Raw genomic sequence first — 25,501 nt, forward strand, 5'->3', positions numbered from 1 at the left:
AGTGGGTGTTCGGTCAGACAAGAGATTACTGTTCAGACTAAATCTTTGTCACCATAAGAATGTGGCTCATCAATCTATAAGTTGGTAGGCTTCTTTAAACAGCAACAATGTTGATCAATAGAGCTAGTTGCTCAATAATTCCGTGCCCTAACATTCAAAGAGAGAAAATACGTCATATGTCAGACTTCCCACGTAGTGGAATAGTCATGTGGAACAATCATAATAGAGTCTTATTATAATGCTAAGCACGGTCCATATAGTGGAATAATCATGATGTTAGCAGCAGACGGCATAGTAATTGTGATGTAATAAAACAATTAAATAATGTAAATGGTGTAGTGGGTGTACAAACTATACACGTGTCACAGTAATGGTCATATAGTGATCAAAGTAATGATAAACATCACAAACAATAATAATAATAAAATAGTAAAAGTCATAATCTAAGGCAATGTGACCCGACATAATAAGCACATAAAAGTTATCATATAACCTTAATATAATGACAATGGGGCACGTAACCAATATATATATATATATATTAGTGAAAGTTTTTTGAGTGCCGCACTCATGTAACAAACGTAATAATAAAATATTAAATAATAAACAAGTTGGTGAATTAGAAGAAGGCTTAGCTTCTTTGTTGGTTTTCCAGGCAGTGGTTATGCGGCAGTTTCAGAGGAATGCCTCCGGCCAGCTTTCAGTGCCGGCGCCTCTAGGTTGAGTGGTGATGATAGTTCGAGTCCCCTGATTCCACTCATGGTAGCAACGTTTCGAGTAGACGAAGGGAACAGCTCGTCGACGACGTCGACATTGAAGTAAATGAGGCCGGAGCTTGGTACATCGACTCTGATCCCCTTCACAGGAAACCAGAGGAAGAGCAGCTGGTTCTCGAACTTGTTGTGGCAGGGCTGCTCTAGCAACACTCGGAATTCGCCGGTGGTGCTGTTGAGAGAATAATCGGTTATGCCTTTGGGGAGAACCGGTGGTTCTCAAACTTGGAATTCGCCAGTGGTTGTCGAACTTGTCTTGGCCTGCTTAACGATGGAGATCGACCTCGTGCTGTGATCCCGGGTGAGACTATGAGAGAGAGAAGAGAGCGAGTTTCTGTCGTGTTTCCATCGCTGCTGTCGTGACCGGGAGTTGGAGTGGAAGACATGCGTTTTGCAGTGACTGTGCAGGTGTTTGGTTATTGGGTTTCTGCAGATTCACAGTGGAGGTTGTGAGGGTTTCACGGTAGTGAGACGGAAAAGTAGAGAGGACCGACATAGTTTTTTTTGTATCGTTTCCCATAGACGGCGCCAAATGTTGATGCACAAAATCGGCGAGGACTTTGGTACAACATAAAGTGTCAAGTTTGTGACCTTCGCTAGATTGCTCTGGTCATTAGTGTGGATAAATATGTAAATGAATAGAGACAGGGAAGCAAATAACACAAGATGTACGTGGTTTACCCAGATTGGCTACATCCACGAAGTAGAGGAGTTCTCATTAGTTGTGAAGGGTTTACACAAATACATAGGTTCAAGCTCTCTTTTAGTGAGTTCTAGTGAATAGTTTAGTATAAATGACATTAGGGATTATTATGGGAGAATGATCCCCTTTTATAGGAGAGAGTTTCTAGCTTTGTTCTGACATTAACACATGTCATGTTGTGATTGGCCTCTGATATCGACACGTGTTGCGCTGTGATTGGTCTCTGATACCGACACGTGTCGCGCTGTGATTGGCCTTCTGGTTGGAGGAAAAGTCTTGTGGGTCCTTGACAGTATACTGTTGACCGGTGCTTAGGAGTTTCGGGATTGGTCAAGTATGGTACAAACAGTATTCATTAAATAAAGATAAAATCTAAAAATACTCTTAAGTTTGTCATCTATTAAATAAGGATAAAATGACAAAAATATAAAGGATAATATTGTAACTACACTATCTAGAGATATTATTTAGTGGTTAAGATTTCTGTTTGATAGTTACTTTCTGTTTGTCTAGAGGTTACAATATACTTGTACATAAATACTCAAAGTGTAAGATTATTTTCTGATGAATGAAAACATATTTTATCTAATATGGTATCACCCGCCTACCTATCTCACGACTTTTCTTTCTTCGATCCCAAACGTCGCGCTTCATTCTGCGATCTTCATCTCTGATTTCTTGATTGCAGCGCTATCTTCATCTTTGATTTCTTGATCATCATTCGTGTTCTTCGATCCTCCTTCATTGCTCTTTGTCAATGGCGACCTCTGCATCTCCTTCGTCGGAATCGGTTTCTCCAGTTCATCCTCTTCTGATTGCACCCTCCAACCCTAATTCTTCCGTTTCTTCCTCTATTACGATCCAAAACATTGGATCCATGGTGCCAATCAAGCTCACCACCACCAATTACTTGACCTGGAGTGCTCTCTTTGCTCCAATTTTTCGCCGGTATAATATGACTGGTCTCATTGATGGATCCATGACGGCACCGCCTCAGTTCAATCTCGATTCTTTAGGAAATCGCATCCTTAATCCTGCCTATGTTTCTTGGTATGAGAATGATCAGAATATTCTCATTTTGATCAACTCTACGCTATCTGAATCTCTCATTCCTTATACTATCGGTGTGAATTCGGCTCGCGAACTTTGGGCGAAATTGGAATCAAGACTTGCTACGGCTTCTCAATCTCACATTCATGAGCTTCGATCTCGCCTTCGTAATCTTACCAAAGGTGAATCCATTGCTGCTCATTATCTTCAACAAATTGAGGCTATTGCTGATGCCCTTGCTAGTGCTGGTTCTTCGGTTGAAGATTCTGATTTGATCTCGGTCACTCTTCATGATCTTCCTCCTGAGTATGATTCGTTTGTTGATACTATTCAATTTCACCTTGGATCCACCACAATTGATGAATTACATGGTCTGCTTCTTAGCAAAGAGATACAGTTGGCCAATCGCAAGAAGAGTGGATGTGCATTATCATCATTTCAAGCTCTACACACCTCTGCTGGTATTCTTCCACTTCCTGCATCATATCTTAACTCTTAGGAATTTGTTGCTCAGTCTTCTACCTTTCCTAATCAAGGTCATGGACTCGATCGTAATCACAATCGTGGCAGCTTCAATCGTGGCTTTCCCAGATTTTTTTTAACAATCAAAGGTCAAGTAATTTCAATTGTTTCAACAATAACAATCACCGTTCTAATCGTGGAGGTCGAAATACTTTCTCTCACAACAAGAAGAACTCTTGTCAAATCTGTCATCAATTTGATCATGAAGCTTGTGATTGTCCTCATCGCATGAATATGGCCTATGGTGGGAAATCTTCTCATTCAGCAATGGTGGCAAACTCATCTTCCTCCACTCCTACTTGGATTGTGGATTCTGGAGCCACCTCACACATGACCAATTCTTATCCTAATCTCCAAAACCCTGAAGCTTACATTGGTCCTGAACAAGTGTACATTGGTGATGGCAAAGGTTTGCCTATTACTCACTCTGGTTCTACTGTTTTGCATACTCCCAATAGTGTGTTTAATCTAAATAAAGTCTTATATGTTCCTGATTTAAAACACGATCTTTTATCTACAAATCAGTTTCTGATTGACAATCATTGTTCATTGCATCTTTATCCTTCTCACTTCACTGTGAAGGATCTTTCTTCGAGGATGATGCGTTTTAAAGGACCTATTCAGCATGGTTTCTATCCATTTCTTTTCTCATCATCACCAACTAATCTTCCTAAAGCTCTTACAGCCTCTGTGAAAGCCTTATGAGATATCTGGCACAACAGATTGGGTCACCCCTCTGTGAAGATTGTCAATAAACTAGTCTCTCAATCTTGTATTTCAATTTTACCTAATGCTACTAAGTTTTTCTGCTTAGATTGTGCGTTAGGCAAATGCTCTCGGCTTCCTTTTGTATCTACTGTTTCTACAACTAGCAAGCTTTTATAACTCATTCATACTGATGTTTGGGGCCCCTCACTCGTCACATCTTATCAAGGTTTCAAGTACTATGTCATTTTTGTGGATGACTATACAATATATTGCTGGTTCTATCCATTGAAATACAAGTCTGATGTACTGTCCACTTTTATTCAATACAAATCTATGGTTGAAAATGCTTTGTGTACAAAGATCATTGCCTTAAGGTCTAACTCTGGTGGTGAATTTTTTAGTACCACACACCTGCCACAACTTTCCCTTCTAGCTCCGTATCCTCTATTCCTTCTACTTTAACCTTTACTTTTCATTCTTCACCTACCACTTCCTCTATCACTTCCCCATTACAATTTTCAACTTCCCATTTACCTACCATTTTACCTTCCTCTTCATCCTTACGCTATGTCCCTCTCATCCCTCCCGTAGCAGTCTCAGAACTTATTACCACCAACCTCACCCAACCCATTTGTCACATCCCGGCCTGGGGGGACCACTTCCTGGGCCCGCTCCACCACCGTAGCACGATATTGTCCGCTTTGGGCTCCGACCACGCCCTCATGATTTTGTTTCTGGGAACTCACACGAGCACTTCCCAATGGGTCACCCATCCTGGGAGTGCTCTCATGCGCTACTCGCTTAACTTCGAAGTTCCCATGGAACCCGAAGCCAGTGAGCTCCCAAAAGGCCTCATGTTAGGTACGGATGGGAATATACATATAAGGATCACTCCCCTGGGCGATATGGGATCTTACAATCCACCCCCTTAGGGGCCCGACGTCCTCGTCAGCACACTCGCGGCCAGGGTTAGGCTCTGATACCAATTTGTCACATCCCGGCCCAGGGCGACCACTTTCCGAGCCCGCTCCACCACCGTAGCACGATATTGTCCGCTTTGGGCCCCGACCACGCCCTCACGGTTTTGTTTCTAGGAACTCACACGAGAACTTCCCAATGGGTCACCTATCCTGGGAGTGCTCTCGTGCGCTACTCGCTTAACTTCGGAGTTCCCATGGAACCCGAAGCCAGTGAGTTCCCAAAATGCCTCGTGTTAGGTAGGGATGAGAATATACATATAAGGATCACTCCCCTGGGTGATGTGGGATCTTATACCATTAACACTCACTCAATGCAAACAAGGTCCAAATATGGAATTTTCAAGCCTAAAGCCCTCACTACTACTAAACACCCCTTACCTTCTCATCTTTCAGTGGATTATCTACCTACAACCTATCTTTAAGCTTCCAAGTATCCTCATTGGTGCCAAGCAATGCAGGAAGAAGTCACTGCACTTCTCACCACTGGAAATTGGTCTCTTGTTCCTCAATCTTCTTCCCAGAATGTTGTAGGATGCAAATGGGTGTTTCGCATTAAAAGGAAACCTGATGGTACTGTCAATAGATATAAAGCTCGGTTAGTTGTAAAGGGTTTCAACCAACATGAAGGCCTTGACTATACAGAAACCTTTAGTCCTGTTGCCAAACCAGTGACTATTCGGCTTCTCCTTACTCTAGCAGCTCACTATGATTGGTTCTTAAACCAACTTGATGTTAATAATGCATTTTTACATGGTAGCCTATCTGAATCAGTGTTCATGCACTAGCCTCCTGGCTTTGAAGATTCTACTAAGCCTTCTCATGTGTGTCACTTGCACAAATCATTGTACGGCTTAAAACAAACTCCGCGAGCTTGGTATGAGAAGCTCCATGGGGCTCTTCACTCTCTTGGTTTTGTAGGATCCCCTAATGATCATTCTTTGTTTATTAAAAAGGCTTCCGATTTGGTTTTCAATCTCATCTATGTGGATGACATTTTGGTCACTGGTCATAATGCTGCCGTATGTACAAAAGTGATTCAACAGCTCAGTTCTTTATTTCCTATCAAAGATCTTGGAGCTCTCCATTACTTTCTTGGCATTGAAGTCAAAAGATCTTCTTCATGAATCTTTATATCTTAGACCAAGTATATCTTGGATTTGTTATCCAAAGCAAATATGGCCGGGGTTAAACCATGCAGCACACCCCTTAGCACCTCTAAACTTAATCATGAGTCTCCCTCACTTGATAATGTTACTGAGTATCGTTCTTTAGTTGGTGTTCTTTAGTATCTTACCTGGACAAGACCAGATCTTAGTTTTGCAGTCAATCTTGTCTGCCAATTCATGCATAGCCCCATGCTTTCTCATTTTCAGGCTGTTAAGTGCATTCTCAGGTATCTTAAGGGTTTCTGTGACATCCCACATCGCCCAGGAGAATGATTTTTATATGTATATTCTCATCCCTACCTAGCACGAGGCATTTTGGGAGCTCACTGGCTTCGGGTTCCGTAGGAACTCCGAAGTTAAGCGAGAAGGGGGCTAGAGCAATCCCATGATGGGTGACCCACTGGGAAGTTGCTCGTGAGTTCCCAAAAACAAAACCATGAGGGAATGGTAAGCCCAAAGCGGACAATATCGTACTACGGTGGTGGAGCGGGCTTGGGGAGTGGTCTTCCCTGGGTCGGGATGTGACAGTTCCATCAATCATGGTTTATGGTTCTCCAAGTGTTCTACTCCTCCAACTATTACTGCGTTCTTTGATGCTGATTGGGCCAGTTGTGCCCTTGACAGAATATCCACTGGAGGTTATTATTTTTTTCTGGGCAACTCCTTAATTAGTTGGAGTGCTAAGAAGCAACCAACGGTCGCTTGCTCCTCCACTGAGGCCGAATACAGATCACTTGCAAATACTGCTTCTGAACTTATCTGGATTTGTAAATTGCTTGTTGACATTGGTTATTCCTTGCCTAACTTTCCTCAACTATGGTGCGATAACGTTTCTGCTATCTCTCTTGCTAAAAATCCCGTCTTTCATGCTCGGACCAAGCACATGGAAATCGACTACCATTACATTCGGGAAAAAGTTTTGGCCAAGCAGATTTCTGTGCATTTCATTTGCACTCAAGATCAGGTGGTAGACATTTGTACCAAATCTCTTTCCAAGTCCAGGTTTTTGTATCTCCGTGACAAACTACAGCTTCGAGTACCTCAGCTTCGTTTAAGGGGAGATATAAAGGATAATATTGTAACTACACTATCTAGAGATATTACTTAGTGGTTAAGATTTCTGTTTGATAGTTACTTTCTATTTTTCTAAAGGTTACAATATACTTGTATATAAATACTCAAAGTGTAAGATTATTCTCTTATGAATGAAAACACATTTTATCTAATAAAAAATACCTTTAATTTTTGTCAATTTAATTTGTCTCATTGTTTTGTAAATTGATGATATTTTTGTCATTATGGATCTTTTTAAAATATTTTTTCACAGAATGACCAAAATGATGATGGTGGACAAACTCAAGGACCACTTATATCGATTTCAAATTTCAAGGATCAAAAAGAGAAGTTATGTCAACTTCAAAGACTATTTTAGCTAAAAGAAACTTCTTAAATTTTGCACGCAATAGTACGTGACATCCCGTTACATAAAAGTCTTTTTAACTTTTGAGACAATACTCTACGTTACTATATTACTACCTACTTATTTGAATAGGAGTGGCTTTTTGTTGTGTGGAGGATGTCACCAGCTTTCTTGCTTTGTCTCAATCTAACTTTCTTGTGATTGTGGATGTTGCTTACTATATTAAGCTTATTAGTCAATTGTTTGTCAACAAATTTTTGGGGGTAACTGGCGCATCTACCATTCATAATTAGTCAATTGTTTGTCAACAAATTTTGGTTGTAACTTGCTCATCTACCATTCATAATAGATATTGGCTAGTGATTTTAGCACGTTTTTTGCATACATCGGCGTAATCAAGTTAGTTAGGACAATGTACCTCATTAGCATGCATGCTTGAATTTCTCTCCTGGTATTTTGGACTACATATTAGAATATCTATCCAAAAAACACGTACACATCTCTTAACCTCTACTTCTTGAGGTTTCAAAAAAAGGTTTTTGTTCTACAATGTATAAGTTTTCTTGTGTGATCAAATATGAGGTATAAATTTATCCGAATTCAACAAAGTAGAAGGGGAAGACAAAAAAAAATTGATATTGACACACCCCGACCGAGATCAGGGCATGCTGGCCGTCACGTGGAAGTGGCGTAACCATGTGCACAGTGCGGAAGCTAATAAATAATAATAAAAGTACGAATAAATAAAAACCAGCTATACACAACGTAAGAACATACATGTGCAAGCGTAAGTGAAAAACAAATTCAGAGCATGGAAGACCTAATGCAGTCCGGGAGAAACAATACTACATAAACACACCCAAAGGTGGTCCTACATTGGTGATAATTTGTCAGATATGCCGGGGAAATCCTCTGGGGAGCCACCAAAAGTGCTAGCCAACTAGAACCTGGAGGGGCGCAAAACAGAAAGCGTGAGTGGGTAAAAACAAAGCTTTTAAAAAACCATTTCATAAACAAAGTTCTAACCCCTCGCCGTAAAACCTGTATACTTCCCAGAAAATAGCATATACATATATGTAAATCATGCTCGGAAATATGCCATGTCAAATGCCTCTAAATAGAATGCAAGTGCTCAGGAAATGTCAAATCAATGCCATGTAATCTGTCAGCCGGAGTCACCTAATGTGACCTGTACAGCTGAATCTAAAGCTCAAATCCTCCATCTCACTAACTATACATGCACACGAGTCAGAACCACCTAAAGTGGTCTGCACAATAGGACTGGGTGTAATATAAGTATGCTCAAGTGCTACGATCACGTGAAGGCTGGGCGAATAATCGCGGGTTACCTACGAGTCGGAACCACCTAAAGTGGTCTCTACGACAGGACTGTGCACCTAACTTGGATTAAAGATGAGCGTGTGGTGCGGGAGGTGAACATCATGTGAAGGACTGTGCCCAACTCTGGGCGGGAGCACTAACACCGGGGATGCAGGTTATGAGCTCTCTATGCATCTCAAATCACTACTGAACATACGCATAAACCATACTCACCTGCCACTTAACTGTGCGCCCGCAGCACCAACATACAAATATATATATGGTACTAATAATGCATAAACAAACGGCAAACATAATGCATGGCATATAAATGTATAAACGTTTCCATTCACTTTCTGGGAAAAACGTAAGTATATAGGTATATACTGACACGCCCCGACCCCGAGGTCCTAGGGACATCGAGATGGTCACGTGCTGGCCGACACCCGAAGGGTGACGAAAGCCATTTAGTTTAAACAAAAACTGAGAATTAATCTAAAGTACGCAATAAAGGCTAAACACACAAATAAAAGTTCAACTTCTATGTAATGAAATTAGGTAATACACAACACGTCCAGAGCATAAGTCTAACACAGAGTACAAGCAGAACTAAGATAGAGAAATGTTATTACAATAGATGGCGAAACAGAGCGAATATAACACAATATCACTGATAGGGGAATGCCTCGTAGCTCAGGTTGTAATCCTCGTTCATAGGTCCTGAAGGGGGCGCAAAACAAACATGAGTGGACCAAGTTGATATATATATAATAAAACAGTTATCAACGTACTAACCCCCAGGTTTTATGAAAACACATATATATAATGATAAATATAGGTTTTCCGAACCCTAGCATGTCGTGCAATGTTTCAAATCATAAATCGCATAATAATAAACACTAGTGAATGTCCGATATAACTCTTCAGGCCCCGTGCCGGCTCCCCGTCTCTGAACCAACAGTTAGAGGAAAATACACTTTAGGCCCCGTGCCGGCTCCCCGTCTCTGAGCAGACAGTCAGAGGAAAACACACTCCAGGCCCTATGCCAACACCCAACCATCGCCCGGGACGGACCAGATCTATCCCTACGTCCCGTAGCGGAAAGGACCACTAGGTAAGTACAAAACCAGTGAATATACGTATATTGAAAATCAACTTCATAGTATAAAGTCATCTATCGTCTATACTATAAAGAGGTGTTCTAACCATGTTCTAAATATCATATCGTCATCCATCAGATATTATATAAGAACATGGGTTATAGGAAAAATAGTAATCATTCAAACTAGCCTCAGTAAGCATGTTATCTCAAAACGTTTCATAAACCATAATTGTGAAGTCATGCTTTTCTATGTATGCAATTCTAACATTAAAACATGCATTTTTAGAAAGGGTCCACTCACCATACACCGATGGTGCAAGCCGTACCAACCAGGAATAACGGAATCACTGCTAAGAATCGCACCTAAACACATAAATGGGTACTTTCAGTCAAACTCTACTCAAACGATTGAATTTGGAAAAACGGACATCGGAAGCGGGTTTAGAACGTCGAAATTAGCCTAGGAGGGGTCCCGCACGAAAACCCAAAAAGTCAACGGTCAAAGTCAACGTTGACCATTGACTGGTCAAATTGTCACATCCCGGCCCGGGGGGACCACTTCCCGGGCCCGCTCCACCACCATAGCACGATATTGTCCGCTTTGGGCCCCGACTACGCCCTCACGGTTTTGTTTCTGGAAACTCACACGAGAACTTCCCGATGGATCACCCATCCTGGGAGTGCTCTCGTGCGCTACTCACTTAACTTCGGAGTTCCCATGAAACCCGAAGCCAGTGAGCTCCCAAAAGGCCTCGTGCTAGGTAGGGATGGGAATATACATATAAGGATCACTCCCCTGGGCGATGTGGGATGTCACAATCCACCCCCCTTAGGGGCCCGACGTCCTCGTCGGCACACACGCGACCAGGGTTAGGCTCTGATATATACGGAAAACCAAAAGCCCACTCACTGGTATGTAGAAGGGTCGTAACCCCCTTGCCTCGAGTGACCGCGCTCGTCCTCGGGATAAGTCTCACCTATATGCGAAACAACTATAAAAACGTTAATTTTAAAGTACATAACCAACAACACGAAATAACTTCTCATACAATGCTCAAATGGGGTGTATGAATACACCAACGTGATCTACTCAACCTCAGGAACATCCCCATATTTTTAGAAAAAGTTTCCGACGCCGCACGCGCAGGCACGTCCTGGCACACTGACGGCGTCAGTTAACGCCGTCAGGAATATTCCGTTAAATCTAACTGATGCCGTTAACGCCGTTAGGAATATTCCGTCCAAACTGACGGAATATTCCGTCATCTTCTCTGGCTAAACTCCGGCGCCGTCGCCGACGCCGGAAAACAGGGAAATTTTTAAAACCTTGTATCTTCTTTGTTTTTCAACCAAATTTCACAAAATTGGTACCAAAATGAAGCTTACAACAAGAGGAACAAATCCATACCACTTTCAATCATTAAAACCCACGGAATCTCGCTAGGAAAACACCACCAACTCTGGCCAAACTTGTAACTCACGATCCTGATGTCCAAAACCTTCAAACGAACCACCCCGAGCCTGTTAAGGACCTCACCAAGCTTCCTACAAGCTTGAAATTCTCAAAAACACAAGAATTAACGTGTGCATGAACAGTGACCAAATCGGGGGATCCCGAGTTCGACGTGAAAACGAAGGTATCCTTACCTGAAATGGGTATGGTTGAACTCCTAAGGACCTCACGAGCACAAATATGTAATTTGTTTCCTCGATCTGTGAAGGTTTCAAGGGTTTTGGTTGTCGTCCGTACAAAAAGAATAGGAAAGGGAGAGAGAGAGAGAGAAAGCTCGGGACAGGGCAGAGAGAGAGAGGAATGTGTGTGGATGTGTGTGTGGTCCAAAATCCACCAACCAAAAACCAAAAACGACCTCACAACGAAAAACCATGCTAGGGGCAAAACCATCATTTCAGCCCTACGGTACGAAAAGTCCGGGACGGGCTGTCACATATATGTTTCAAATATTTGAAACACACAAATGTTTCCTACTCTAATCGTTTGGAGAGCCAAATGAATCTAGTCAACTGTTATTGAACATCTTATAATTTTTTTATGCTACAGCTGTTACGCGAATCATTACATTACTTTTTAATATTTTTTTTAGAAAAAAAAAAGAGGAACAACGGGTGGCAAGCCACGGTTATTCACCTCTTCTACAGACTAACTTCTTCTAATTTGTTCTGGAATTCCTTGTCACGACTACTCGATCATCAAATTCATTAGTACCTGTTCAATTTAACAAGTTTTGCGTTTGTCAGTCTCGAAAACACAATGAATATAAGATCCCTCTCTTCAAGCTTTTAGAGAGAACAAAATTAATGTTGTGAAAATGTGAGTTATATTTATAATAATATTTGCTTATATATGAGGTTTGTAGAATAACCAGGTTTGTAAAATGTTTGCTTATTCACCAAGAAGAAGAAAAATATATTTTTCGTGGAATGTCTACTTTGCTTACCTTGGTTTCTGTTGGTGATACATTTTCCATATCTTCACTAGAGTTTTTGTCAAGTTTTGATCTCTTCAACTGGTTTTTTCAATTCTGCAGTAGCCTCAGTAGTTGGTTTCTTTTTAATTCAGGAGCAGCCTCCGTTGCTTTTGTTGCCACATTTACAATTTTTTCAATCGGCTTTTTCACCTCAATAACTCCCTCATTTGCCTTATGTGCTACATCAGCACCGGCCCTAAGATTTCAGGGCCCTGTGCGAAAGTAAATTGACCTGAATGTGATAAAATCGTAAAATCTTTTCAGTTGTACTAAATTGTAATAGGACTAAGAATTTCATACAAACAACTGATGGTGTGGTGTATAAGTGTTTTTCATTAATTTTAAGAGGTCAAGGGTTCGAATACAAAGTAAGGCAATGCCCTGTGCGGTGACACCATTTGCACTCCCTCAAGGCCAGCTTTGTGCAACATTATCAATTTTTTCATCTGAAGAAACCCCAATCGCTTTCTGCGAAACATTTCCATTTTCTTCGGCTGGTTTTTTCAAACTTGCATCAGGTTCCGATGCTTTTTGTGACGTGTCTTCACTTGCTTTAGCTTGTTTTTTTTAAATCTGTAGCAGGCTCTAAAGCTTTTTGTGACGCATCTTCGCTTTCTTAAGCTAGTTTTTTCAATTCTGCTGCAGACTCTATTGATTTTTCCAATCTAAGTCCTATTTCTTCAGCTGGCCTTTTGAGTTCTCTCGAAATCTCTACTTGCTTTTGCGATGTTGCTTCACTTTCTTTAGCCGTTTGCTTCAATTCTGTTGCAGACAATTAATTTTTATGATCCAATTCCTGTTTCTTTAGCTGACCTTTTAAGTTATCTCGGAATCTCTACTGTTTTTTTGTGATGCTGTTTCTCTCTCTTTAGCTGGTTTTTTCAACTCTATTGATTTTTTTTTGGTCCAATTCCTGTTGCTTCAGCAAACTCCTTCATTCTTGCGGACGTTTCTGTTTCTGTTTGAGAGACATTTTGAACTTCTTCAGGCGGTTTTTTCAACTCTTTACTATCGTCTGCTGTTTTCCCCAGTACATTTTCAAAATTTTCGGCTTGTTTTTTTTTATTCTGCAGCAACCTCTGATGCTTTTTGTGGTAGATTTTCAGTTTCTTTAGCTGGTGGTAATTCTAGCCCAGCCATTGTTGCTTCTTGTAATACATTACCTAATTCTTCAACTGGATGTTTTATTTTTTCTGGAGCCTCTGTCATTTTTTGTGATCCACTTTCGATTTCTTCAGATGATTTTTTCGAAGCTACACGAGTCTCCGTCACTTTTTGTGATGCACTTCCAACTTCTTCAGCCGACCCTTTCAGTTCTACAGTAGCCTCAGTTGCTCTTTGTGATTCTCTCCCAACTTTAACTGGTTTTTCCACTTCTACAGCTACCCCAATTGAAACGTTTCCATTTTCCTCTGCTGGGCTTTTCAACTCTGCAACTACCTCTATTTTTTTTCTTGGTACATTTTTAACTTTTTTAGATAAATCTCCTGATTCTGTGGCTGCCTTTGATGCTTTTTGCGATACGCTTTCAATTTCTTCAGCCGGTTTTTTCAGTTCTGTAGGAGTCTTGCTTGCTTTTTGTGATACATTTTCAATTTCTTCGGATGGATGCTTCAATATTGCAGGAGCCTCACTTGCTTTCTGTGATATTATTCCAAGTTCTTCAGATGGTATTTTTAGTACCACCGGAGCCTCTGTTGCCTTACATAACACACTTCCAATTTCTTTGGCTGGTTTTTTCACCTTTGCAGTAGCCTCGACTTCTTTTGTTGATACACTTCCAATTTCATCACCCTGTTTTTTCAATTCTGAAGCTGCTTCTATTGTTTTTTGCGATATATTTCCTGTTTGTTCTGCTGGTTTCGTTATTTCTGCTTCAACCTTTGTTGTCTTTGCCGATGCATCTTCAATTTTCTCAATTGGTATTTTTGACCGTGCAGCAGTTTCTGTTGCCTTTTGTGATACATTTGATGCTGCTTTTACTGATTGCTTCAGTTCTGCATCAACCTTTGTAGTTTTTTCTGGTACCTCTTTGATTGCTTCGCCTGATTTTATCAAATTTGTAGGAGCCACAATTGCGTTTTGTGTTGCACTCGCTATTTCTTCAATCGGTTTTTTAGATTCTACTGTAGGCTGTGTTGCTTTCTGTGATACACTTTCTATTTCTTCAGCTGGTTTTTTCAACTTTACAGTTTCTGCTGCCTTTTTTGATACGTTTACAATTTCTTCCCTAACTAGTCTTTAGACTATGCAGTCAGACTAGTTGCCTTCCACCAGGAAAAAAAAAAAAGGTAAAGAAAGGCACTGGATGCTGGGTTTTGAATTCAAATAGACCAAGTCATAGAGCACTTGTGTTTGGAATTCGATGGTAATTGGTAAGTAAGACTGCCTACTTTTAACTCTTTTTAGACTGTCTCGCTACTTTGGTTCAAAAAATGGGCAAGTTGACTAGCCAACACCTTCAAAGTCGCAAAAACTTTGATTAAATACTGACTCTTCCCTGCACTAACTCAAGCATCTTATGCTTCATCAATCACTTTTCTGGCATTGTTTCTATGAGATCCTCTTCTAATTAGGAAAGAAGATCCCCTTCTAGTAGTCTAGGAGTGATGATTAATGATTTAATTAAGCTCGGAAAATACTCGACTCGTTTCAGGGAGGGAATTTTTTTTTCTTTTTACAAACAAATCACAGTTGAACACGTGAATATAAACTTTTCTTTTTAATAAGTCAGTTTATTATATGTGTCAGCCGATAACTTAGTGTTATTGATGAATGATATAATAATATACGTGAAAGGAGCTAATATTAGTGGTCCATTATATAAGTGGTCCATTATATAATAATATACGGCACAGAGCAAGATACAGAACAGATTTGGTCCGGTAAGTTTCTATAAATTTGTGGTTCATGTTTTCAGTGCTGGATTTGGAATTTTGACGATGGTGGTTTTATGATTCCAAGTGTACGGCACCTACCAACTAAATAATGTTAAAAGAGATTTAATTGTTCTCTAATCAGGTCTTAGACTAAACTTGTGATCATGATACAGATTTTGGAGACAAATTAAGAAGCCCTTTATTGGCAGAAAGACTTCTTTACCCTTTTTTCTGAGTCTGTATTATTATTATAATTTCATATACACACACATGCATATGATGACGAAGAATTTGTGAAACCACTTTTTTTACAATTTTTTTTACTTGATTTTGTATAATTCACTCCGTAATTTGAGATTCCCTTTTGGTGGGGATATAAATGACTTGTATATATTTCGTTTTTGACTTTCTTCTCTTATAGATTTGGAAGAAGAATCTTGCTTCTAATTAAGTGCTACTGTGACCTAGTGATATGCAATGCCATATAGTAAGACAACCTAGCAATTATTACCTACTATTTAGCTGCATAAAGTTCATTGACAGTACAAGCATATTTTGGAAGCTGAGTATGCATCACACGTGCAAACGTGCAAATTATGAGTGTAGTGGAGATGATAATACTTCGTTGAATGTATGCTCACATAAGAAATGATAGAATTAAGAATGAAGATATCTGAGGTAAAGTAGGAGTGGCTACAATTGAAGATAAGATGAGAGATAATTGGTTAACGTGGTTTGGACATGTGAACAGAAGATCTGCAGATACTCGGGTTAGAAAATGCAATTATGGAGATAGGGGCTCACGGAAAAAAGGATGGAGGAAGACTTTAGAAGACTTGGAAAGAGATTTAAAAAAAATACATGGAGCACATAGAGCTAATGGAATATTTAGCGCAAAACCAAACGCAATGGTTGTATAGGATTCATACAATCAACCCTAATTAGTAGGATAAAGCTTTGTTGTCGTTGTATTCTTAGAACGAGGGAGTATTCAATAAGGCTGCCGCACTACTACAGTACAATGGCAGAGCAAGGGGTTCGGGACACGTTCATTGGGTGAAAGTTAAAATATAGATGACAGGTCACGTGATCTGGATAGTATTGAAGTTTTTTCTCCCACGTAACAAGGTTTTTGTGGAACTAATTTCCGCATTGGACTAATGATCCATAACCATACAAAGGTAATGTCATGGCATGGATGTTTGCCACCCAAACCCAAAAAGATCAACTTGTTAGGTGATACTATTTTCCTACCCTTGTGAACCCATGAATTGATCGATCTCATTCCTATCCGGTGTAGGGTTCCAGTCCGTAACATTGACCCCTAATCGAACATGAAACATCTCTTCTTCATCGTTGAACACCCTGCCTATCTATGTGTGTATCTCTCAGCAGATTTCTAATATCGATGTGCACATCATATAGTATACATTCCGAAGCATTACTTTTGTCCAACAGATGGTTAAAGAAAAAGGATGAGAGAATCAAGGGAGAGGAAACAAGAAAAACTAAAAACAACTTTAGCGAATTTACTACGTGACACTTCAAATTTATACGAAGGGAAACTCGCTATTGCAGAGCATATAGTTAAACAATATGGCAAAACAATAAACAAATGGCTCTAGTTGCACTGTGCTGTTTTTCATTTTGTTCCATTTTCGAGATAGGCATACTAGGGTGACACCCTCGTGTCTGGGCAAAATCTTGGGTGCAACATGACATATGCCCCTTCTATCTATCTTACTTATTGCATGACCGTGCCAAATATATTTTTCTCGGTCAATGAGATACTGTTCTACTCAACCCTGCATATGAAGTAAAGAATCCAAACCAACATCGGCAATATAGTCATTGACAATTGGGTTTCTCCACAGTAAAATGACAAACTAATCACCATCCTTTTCCAACCCTTTCTGCAACTTGGAAAGAAAAGCACCCTATACCACTTTATTCCTAGTTTGATTAACATCTCAAAAACTAATTCTAACCACATACATATAGTATCTCACTATCCGTACTTCTACTTTCGGCCATCTTGTTTTCTCTCCATTTTCTCAACTTATATTCTGATTCTTCTCTGTCAAATTGCTAGTAGCTAAAATGCACTCCAGAATTCCCTATGGGGCCTAGGTCCCCTTTTTTGCTACAGTAAAACGGGATCCCTGCTAAGAAAGGGCTAGATATTCATACATCAAAAGAAAAGATATGAGAGGACATTTTGTAGGGTTTGATTCTCTATGATGCTTCACTTCAGTGGCCCCCCGGAGATATCTGGGAATAATCTCTTGTGGGGGACATATTTCTACATATCAAAGTAAAGAATATTGAAGGTCGGAAAGCAGAAGATGCATCATATCTGAACAACATTAGTTAATGTAATCACAGATTAAACGGTTTCATTTCCGTGTGAGTAATAAGAATCGGAGAAACAGTTGAACAGATTAAAGAGTAGAAGTTGAGGCATACCTGGACAAGAAAAAGAGTATAACAGATAAAGACATACCATTGTCAATAATATCAGTTGGGATCCGAAGCTTTAGTTGCGATATATGAGACTGGAAACCTTGTCCTTCTATCTCTTTATTGTAAAGAACCGATTTTCAAATTGACATTGTACATCGATCCGATAGTATGACTTGTATCCGATCTACGAAAACATCCCACAGTCGACCCTTCATGCCAGCTGACTATAATGACAAGGAACAAGCGGCACGGTAATAAGGTAACATAAGAAAAGAACAGGATAAATTCATACATTCAATTAAGTACAGAGACATTTAACATCTAGGTGGAAATTATTCCTGAACGGTGGCTCTGCTCAAATAGACTCAGGAAACTCAGTCTACTCTTGAGAACGGTCTCAGTCATCGAATGATTTTAGCGCAAGGACCTTCCCTTATTGTAAGTCAACCCGAAGCCAAGAGGATATAAAGGGTCATATGAGTTGTCTCTGGCGTTCATGGGAAGCTGTTCAACACTTTTAAACCATGAAACTGGTAGTCTTCCCTCGAAGTCATAATCTCCGAAGATAACATCTGTAATTCCCTCTCCTTCGCTACCAGGCAACCAAGCAGCGACAAGAGCATCCATCTTTTCCAAGAGTTGGGGCTCTAAAGTTAAGGGCCTTCCAGATATAAGAATCACCAGCGTAGGGAATCTGTCAGCAACTGAGCTTATAACATCAGCTCCATTAAAGGGGATCACAAGTGTTGAATTGTCACCCCTGAATTCCGCATATGGACCTTCACCAACAGCTACGACTGCAAAAGAGATATCTTGGCGTGCTAAGGTCTCTGTTGACGGACATAGCTCATAAATAATTTCTGTATCATCTCCAACAGCCATCTCGATAGCTTCCAAGACAGTTGTGCCTTCACATGTAAATCACTTATTAGTTAAGTGTGTCTGTGCAATCAAGGCGAGAGTATACAATATTAACATGAAAATATACAATCTAAGAATTCCTTGTTCTCTACAAAATTTCAGCATAAGATTTAACTACGTTGTTGAAAAACAATAGAACCTAACTAGGGAGCAGAGGAAAGTTTTCGTTGTTTCTTCACCCCCGAAGAAAACTGTGGGCCAAGACCGTGGGAGCATACAATGATTTAGGAGTAATACATTACCAGATTCCCCATTGACAAGAAGAGAATGTCTCTACTTTGCATTAGTTATTCAAGAAGCAGATTTTCAGTTCAATAACTCAAAACAGAAAACTTATCGAAAACTATCTGTATGAAAGTTAAAATCCAACTGTCCTCGTCTAGTGAAGTTATACATAATGTCACATTAATAATTGATTATAACAATCAACCTATAGCCTTTCAATTATTCAAACGGTGGGCAAATAACATTTCATACCAATTGTGATCCTGCCACTGCGACCATCCCAAGTTGCTGTCCATCCTCCACACTGATATCCAAGATCATCGGCATGTGTTCCAGTAACAAGTATTCTTTTTACTTTTCTATCTAATGGGAGAAAAGGTTTGCTTGGGTCCTTTCCATTCTTCAACATAACCAAGGACTTGCGAACCGCTTCCCGTGCTAGATCTCTATGCAGCTGTACAAAAACATTAACAGTAAAAACTGCATCTCAGGTATCAAACCGATTGGTACAAGGTCCAAAATGCCTCAAATAAGAGTAATATTTTTAAAATAGAATATGCTCAATGAGCAATGCAAAGCATGTGATTTTCTATGAGGTGAATATAAGACACTACGAACTTACCTTGCAACCAACTATGTCTAGCAAGGATCTATCAGAGAAAGGTTGCTCAAAAATACCGGCAACAAACTTCACTCTCAGTATTCTTTCAACAGCATCATCTATCCTGGACATCGGTATCTCCCCATGTTCCACCAGATATACCAAATCCTCCACAAACTGTTCATATCTGAAAGGCACCATCACCTGCATGCCTTGTCAATCAGACAAAATATGTGCAAATCAAGGATTGAAACAAACAAATTGAACTTAAAGTTCAATGTCTACCATGTCAACTCCTGCATTAACAGAAGATGAAATGCAGAAACGATAGTCTGAACCTTCAGGTTCGCAAAGTTTGTCAAGTGCTTCCCAGTCAGAAATCACAAAACCCTGCAGCAGAAAAAAACATTGTTATTTATCTGACATCCCGCCTTTTAATGTTAGAGAAACTACTTTAAAAAAAACCACACAAAATCTGACAGTCACATCTAATTACAATAAAAATGTGCCTCTTTTAATTAATTTGAATTTCACTATATCATTCTAATGTTAGCAAAGTTGCATCAAATTGATCAGTAGGAAGCATATCAAGAGCCCAGAAAGCTAGCAATGAGCAAGCAAAATGTGCAGTGTCACATTTCTTTATAGAATCTATGATTATAACAAAAGCTCTTACAAGGGGTAAAAACATTGAATACCAATAAAATTGTAATTTGCGCAGAAATAGAACTAAGTGGAGAATAGGCTAACAAATACCCATTGTTTACTTGCTCTTTACCTAATAGCGCAATTTTGGGTTCATCTTTCCCACTAAGAAAAAGTAGCATGTTATATGGGTTCTTTACCTTAAATCCTAGCTTATCTTTCAATACTTCTGTCAGGAGAAAACGATCAGCATGTAATTTACTTCCATTCCAGCTGGAATAGGATGCCATAACAGTGGAAACTCCCTGAGAAATACAGTCCAGATATGGTGCCATATGAATCCTCTCTAAGTCCTCGTAAGATGATATGGCATTTCCCTCGTTTAGACCTTTATGTGTACCCCCATCTCCGACAAAATGCTTGGCACATGCAATAGTTTTGCTTCTGGAATAAAAAGAACATGGAATTTTAAAAATAATTTATAATCTTTAAGAGCAAGTTATATCTGACTTAGTAATGGAATACAAAATCAAGGTATGAATATGTTGACAAGAAGGATGAGAACGTGAGTACAATTTATAAATATCTAAGATAATTGAACTATGTGAAAGCATCTTGACATAACTTCAGATACAATTAATACATAGAAAAAAGGAGATGAGTTTTCAGGAAACGATCTCATCAGTGTCTATGTGAATCTCCAGCAAGTATTCTTTTTTCCATTTCTTCTTCCCTCTTGAATTCAGGCAAAGATGCAACATGTTTGATGAAAGATGTATACATGGAAATTTATTAACAGAGACTTCTACTTACCTTCCCATTACAAAAGGGTAGCCCTTTGGGTGTCCTTTGGGTGGCTGCCCCTGCAAGCCTGTCACAACGGTAGTCATCTTTCTAACAATTTCAGTGTCTTCACTGAAACTCTCATAGCATCTTCCCCATCTGGGATCTTTGCAAACCTGTCAGAACCCATTTAAGTGAATTGCATGACTAATCCATTTAATTTCATCAGTCTTATTGTAATAACAAACATATGTCCCTCGTGACATACAGCAACACAGGGAGCAAAAGTATAGTGAATGCCACTGGCCCTGACTTCAAGAGCAGTTGCAGCACCAATCCTTTCAGCCAAATCAGCATCTCTGTCACACAGTTCATATAAGATGAGGGGAAATACAGGACTAAAACCGAACTTGTATCTATAAATTAGTAATTTAACTCCACTTTTTCCTTCTGGGTTTCTTTTTTTCTTTCTTTATATCATTCTTTTTAACTGAATGGCAACACAAATATATCAACCACTACAAGGAAATCAAATTAAAGGGACAAAGAGAACATAGAAATAGCCACCAACCAATTGGTGGTTACGCTCTACAAGCTATTAGAATGTGAGCATTCCATTCAAAACCAATTGGCAAGACTTCTATTCTCTGATGTGGGAATCGTATTCTCAACACTCCCCCTCATGTGTAGCGTCACTCCAACCAAATACCTAACACGTAGCCTGCTCTAATCCCATAAGAGTATCCAACGCAAAACCAATTGGCAGTTGGAGAGACCGAAGATCTTTTAAACTGTTATGCAAGGCTTTATTTCTCCGACGTGGGATTCACAATCTCAGTTTGAGTAGCATTATAAATATATGACTAAATTGCTGTTCCAGAAAAGATGAAATCTTGGGTCCATGTTCTTGCCATTCAACTTCCAGTTTGAGTAATGAGTAAGGGTGGAATTTTTTGCCAAATCACCAAACCAACCGTACCATACCAAAGTTGTGCCAAAAAATTTGTATCATTGGTAATGGTACGGTAATGGTATTCAAAACCATTACCAGTGGTATACCGTACCGTACCACTACTATTAATATTATATCATTTATTTATTCATTTCTATATAATTAGGTATTATTATCATTATATATGCACTTTATATTTTTTTCCTAGTCATTTATCCAATCATCTCACCCTCTAACTTCTACTTTCCCAATAAAAAAACCCAAGCCTTCTTACACTGCAACTCTTCATCTTTTCACTCTTCTAGCCACTGACTTCATCTCTGCTGATCCAGTTCCGGTGACTCTCTCTCTCCAGAGTCCATCTCATCTTCTCCTTCATCAAATTGAGATGTCTTTCTCCCTGACTTCGTCTATCAAGTTAATGTTCGTACAATTTTAAAGAATATAGGGATGGAATATAGAAATCTTTATACTATTTTTTTTTAGGGATATTGGTTCTTTCAGCAATTCTTCCATCTATTTACTTCTTGTTTCTTAAATGAATATCTACAAAATTCTTATAATTAAATAAAAAAAAGTTTTAGAAACCCAAAGGAAGTAGCCAAAACACGTTTGGGCCTTGAATTGGGTTGAAAAAAAAAACTCAAATTTTGGCCCAAAACAAAGGGGTAATTACTATTATCATACCATGTCAACCAAACTATTTGGCACGTCGAAATTCGGTATACTGAAAGTTTGTCACGATAATGGTAATAGATTTTATCATACCAAAAATTTGGTATGGTAATTGGTACATGGGTTTTGGTATGGTAATTGTACCAATATCACCCCTAGTAATGAGGAGGGATTCAAAACATAAATGATAAATTTCAATTCTTTTACAACATTTTCTTAGTAACCAAACAAAGCAGCAACAAGAAGTAAAAAATTGGATCAATTACAACTTTGAACTTAAAAACCAGTGAATGAAGCTAACCTGGATGCCCCAAGACCAACATTGTGAGGGAATATGGTGGCACCATATACACTGTTGTTCCCATGAACCGCATCAATCCCATATATCATCGGTATTCCGAGCCGGCTTTCAAGTGCCGACCTCTGAAACCCGTCGACCATATCTGCCCAGTCCTTTGATAAGGCATTCTCAAAGGGCACACTGCCTCCAGCACTGAGTATACTCCCTGCATGATAGAAACGCAGATATTGCCCTCCAGATTCTTTATGAAACGCGTGAAAGAAAGTAAAGACATGCATGTTAAAGTTCAAGCCATGGGGTACCGATTGAGAAGTCTCTGATGGCTTCTGGGGTGGAGACCCGGCGCTCGATTTGGGTCATCTGGCCGGCCTTCTCTCTCAAAGTCATGCGCGGAAGGAGGTCCTTGACTCGAGCTTCAATGGGTTCATTCGGGTTTCTGTATATGCAATTCAAGTCGTTGACTTTGTCCATCTTTGAGCAAGCTTAAGCTCTTCTTCTTCTTCCTTCTTCTTCCTAGCTTCAGCTGAACAGATCAGGTATGCAACTCTGAGTGTTACAAGTAAATTTGACCAATTTTAGCCGGCAGAGTTGCATTGCAGCATATTATTACATAAATTATCATCGCTTGCCTGGAAGCCGGCATATTATTACATAAATTATCATCGCTTGTCTGGAAGCCACCAATTTTCCACTTATGACGCGGATAACAGCATCTCAAATCAATGTACATTTTAAATGTCTTTTTATCTAAAATAGTCTTTCAAATTAACCTAATCCTTCAAATTTGAAATCAGCACTTTGATCTTTAAGATTTGAAACTAATAGAAGTAGTTTTTAAGTTGTCAAACATCAATCATTTTGCTCATTATGTGAAAAGTATCTATTAAATAAAGATAAAATGATAAAAATACTATTAAGTTTGTCATCTATTAAATAAGGATAAAATGACAAAAATACCTTTAATTTTTGTCAATTTAATTTGGCTCCTTGTTTATTAAATTGATGATATTTTTTTCATTATGATTTAACATATTTTTTCACGGAATGACCAAAATGATGGACAAACTCATGAACCACTTATATCAATTTCAAAATTCAAGAGTTAAAATGAGAAGTTATGTCAACTTTAAAGACTATTTTAACTAAAAAAAAACTTAAATTTTGCACGCAATAGTACGTGACATCGTGTTACATAAAAGTCTTTTTAACTTTTGAGACAATACTCTACATTACTATATTACTACCGACCTTTTGTTGTGTGGAGGATGTCACCAGCCTTCTTGCTTTGTCTAAATCTAACTTTCTTGTGATTGTGGATGTCGCTTACTATATTAAGCTTATTAATCAATTGTTTGTCAACAAATTTTTGGGGGTAACTGGAGCATCTACCATTCATAATTAGTCAATTGTTTGTCAACAAATTTTAGGGATAATTTGCGCATTTACCATTCATAATAGATATTGGCTAGTGATTTTAGCACGCCTTTTTCATACATTGGCGTAATCAAGTTAGCTAACACAATGTACCTCATTAGCACTCAAGCTTGAATTTCTCTCCTGGTATTTTGGACTACATATTAGAATATCTATCCAAAAAGCACGTACACATCTCTTAACCTCTACCCTCCCTCTTGAGGTTTCAAAAAAAGGTTTTTGTTTTACAATGTATAAGTTTTCTTGTGTGATCAAAGATGAGGTATAAATTTATCCGAATTCATCAAAGTAGATACATTTACATTGAATTCTCATAAAAAATGGGGAAGAAAAAAGAAAATTGATATGTTTCAAATATTTGAAACACACAAAGGTTTCCTACTCTAATCGTTTGGAGAACCAAATGAATCTGGTCAACTGTTATTCAACATCATATTATTTTTTTATGCCACAGCGGTTACGCAAATCATTACATTACTTTTTAATATTTTTTTTTTAAAAAAAGAGGAACAATGGATGACAAGCCACGGTTATTCACCACTTCTACAAACTAACTTCTAATTTGTTCTGGAATCCTTGTCACGACTACTCGATCATCAAATTCATTAGTACCTGTTCAATTTAACAAGTTTTGCGTTTGTTAGTCTCGAAAACACAATGAATATAAGATCCCTCTCTGCAAGCTTTTAGTGAGAACAAAATTAATGTTGTGAAAATGTGAGTTATATTTATAATAATATTTGCTTATATATGAGGTTTGTAGAATAACGAGGTTTGTAAAATGTTTGCTTATTCACCAAGAAGAAGAAAAATATATTTTTCGTGGAATGTATACTTTGCTTACCTTGGTTTCTGTTCGTGATACATTTTCCATATCTTCGGTAAAGTTTTTGTCAAGTTTTGATCTCTTCAACTGGCTTTTTCAATTCTGCAGTAGCCTCAGTAGTTGGTTTCTTTTTAATTCAGGAGCAGCCTCCGTTGCTTTTGTTGCCACATTTACAATTTCTTCAATCGGCTTTTTCACCTCAATAGCTCCCTCATTTGCCTTATGTGCTACATCAGCACCGGCCCTAAGATTTCAGGGCCCTGTGCGAAAGTAAATTGACCTGAATATGCTAAGATCGTAAAATCTTTTCAGTTGTACTAAATTGTAATAGGACTAAGAATTTCATACAAACAACTGATGGTGTGGTGTATTCATGTTTTTCATTAATTTTAAGAGGTCAAGTGTTCGAATACAAAGTTGGGCAATGCCCTGTGCGGTGACACCACTTGCACTCCCTCAGGGCTGGCTTTGTGTAACATTATCAATTTTTTCATTTGAAGAAACTCCAATTGCTTTCTGCAAAATATTTCCACTTTCTTCGGCTGTTTTTTTCAAACTTGCATCAG

General features: G+C 38.9%; 2 protein-coding genes across 2 annotated transcripts; both read right to left on the bottom strand.

Moving 5' to 3' along the window:
• Nucleotides 1-13,292: 13,292 nt before the first annotated feature.
• Nucleotides 13,293-17,143, bottom strand: LOC137743156 (uncharacterized). Its single transcript, XM_068483052.1, has 2 exons — nucleotides 17,105-17,143; nucleotides 13,293-14,375 (listed from the first exon to the last, which is right to left on the bottom strand). The coding sequence occupies exons 1-2, from the start codon at nucleotides 17,141-17,143 to the stop codon at nucleotides 13,293-13,295; spliced, it is 1,122 nt and encodes a 373-aa protein (XP_068339153.1).
• A 689-nt stretch (nucleotides 17,144-17,832) lies between these two features.
• On the bottom strand, nucleotides 17,833-23,349 carry LOC137743504 (uncharacterized). The gene is made up of 9 exons (XM_068483408.1): nucleotides 22,978-23,349; nucleotides 22,676-22,880; nucleotides 21,016-21,106; nucleotides 20,778-20,923; nucleotides 20,165-20,408; nucleotides 19,605-19,709; nucleotides 19,341-19,523; nucleotides 18,971-19,172; nucleotides 17,833-18,480 (listed from the first exon to the last, which is right to left on the bottom strand). Exons 1-9 carry the CDS (start codon nucleotides 23,144-23,146, stop codon nucleotides 17,987-17,989), a joined length of 1,839 nt encoding a protein of 612 aa, XP_068339509.1. The 5' UTR covers nucleotides 23,147-23,349; the 3' UTR covers nucleotides 17,833-17,986.
• Nucleotides 23,350-25,501: the final 2,152 nt, after the last annotated feature.

The sequence above is a fragment of the Pyrus communis genome, chromosome 8, assembly GCF_963583255.1.
Source record: "Pyrus communis chromosome 8, drPyrComm1.1, whole genome shotgun sequence".
NCBI lineage: Eukaryota > Viridiplantae > Streptophyta > Magnoliopsida > Rosales > Rosaceae > Pyrus > Pyrus communis.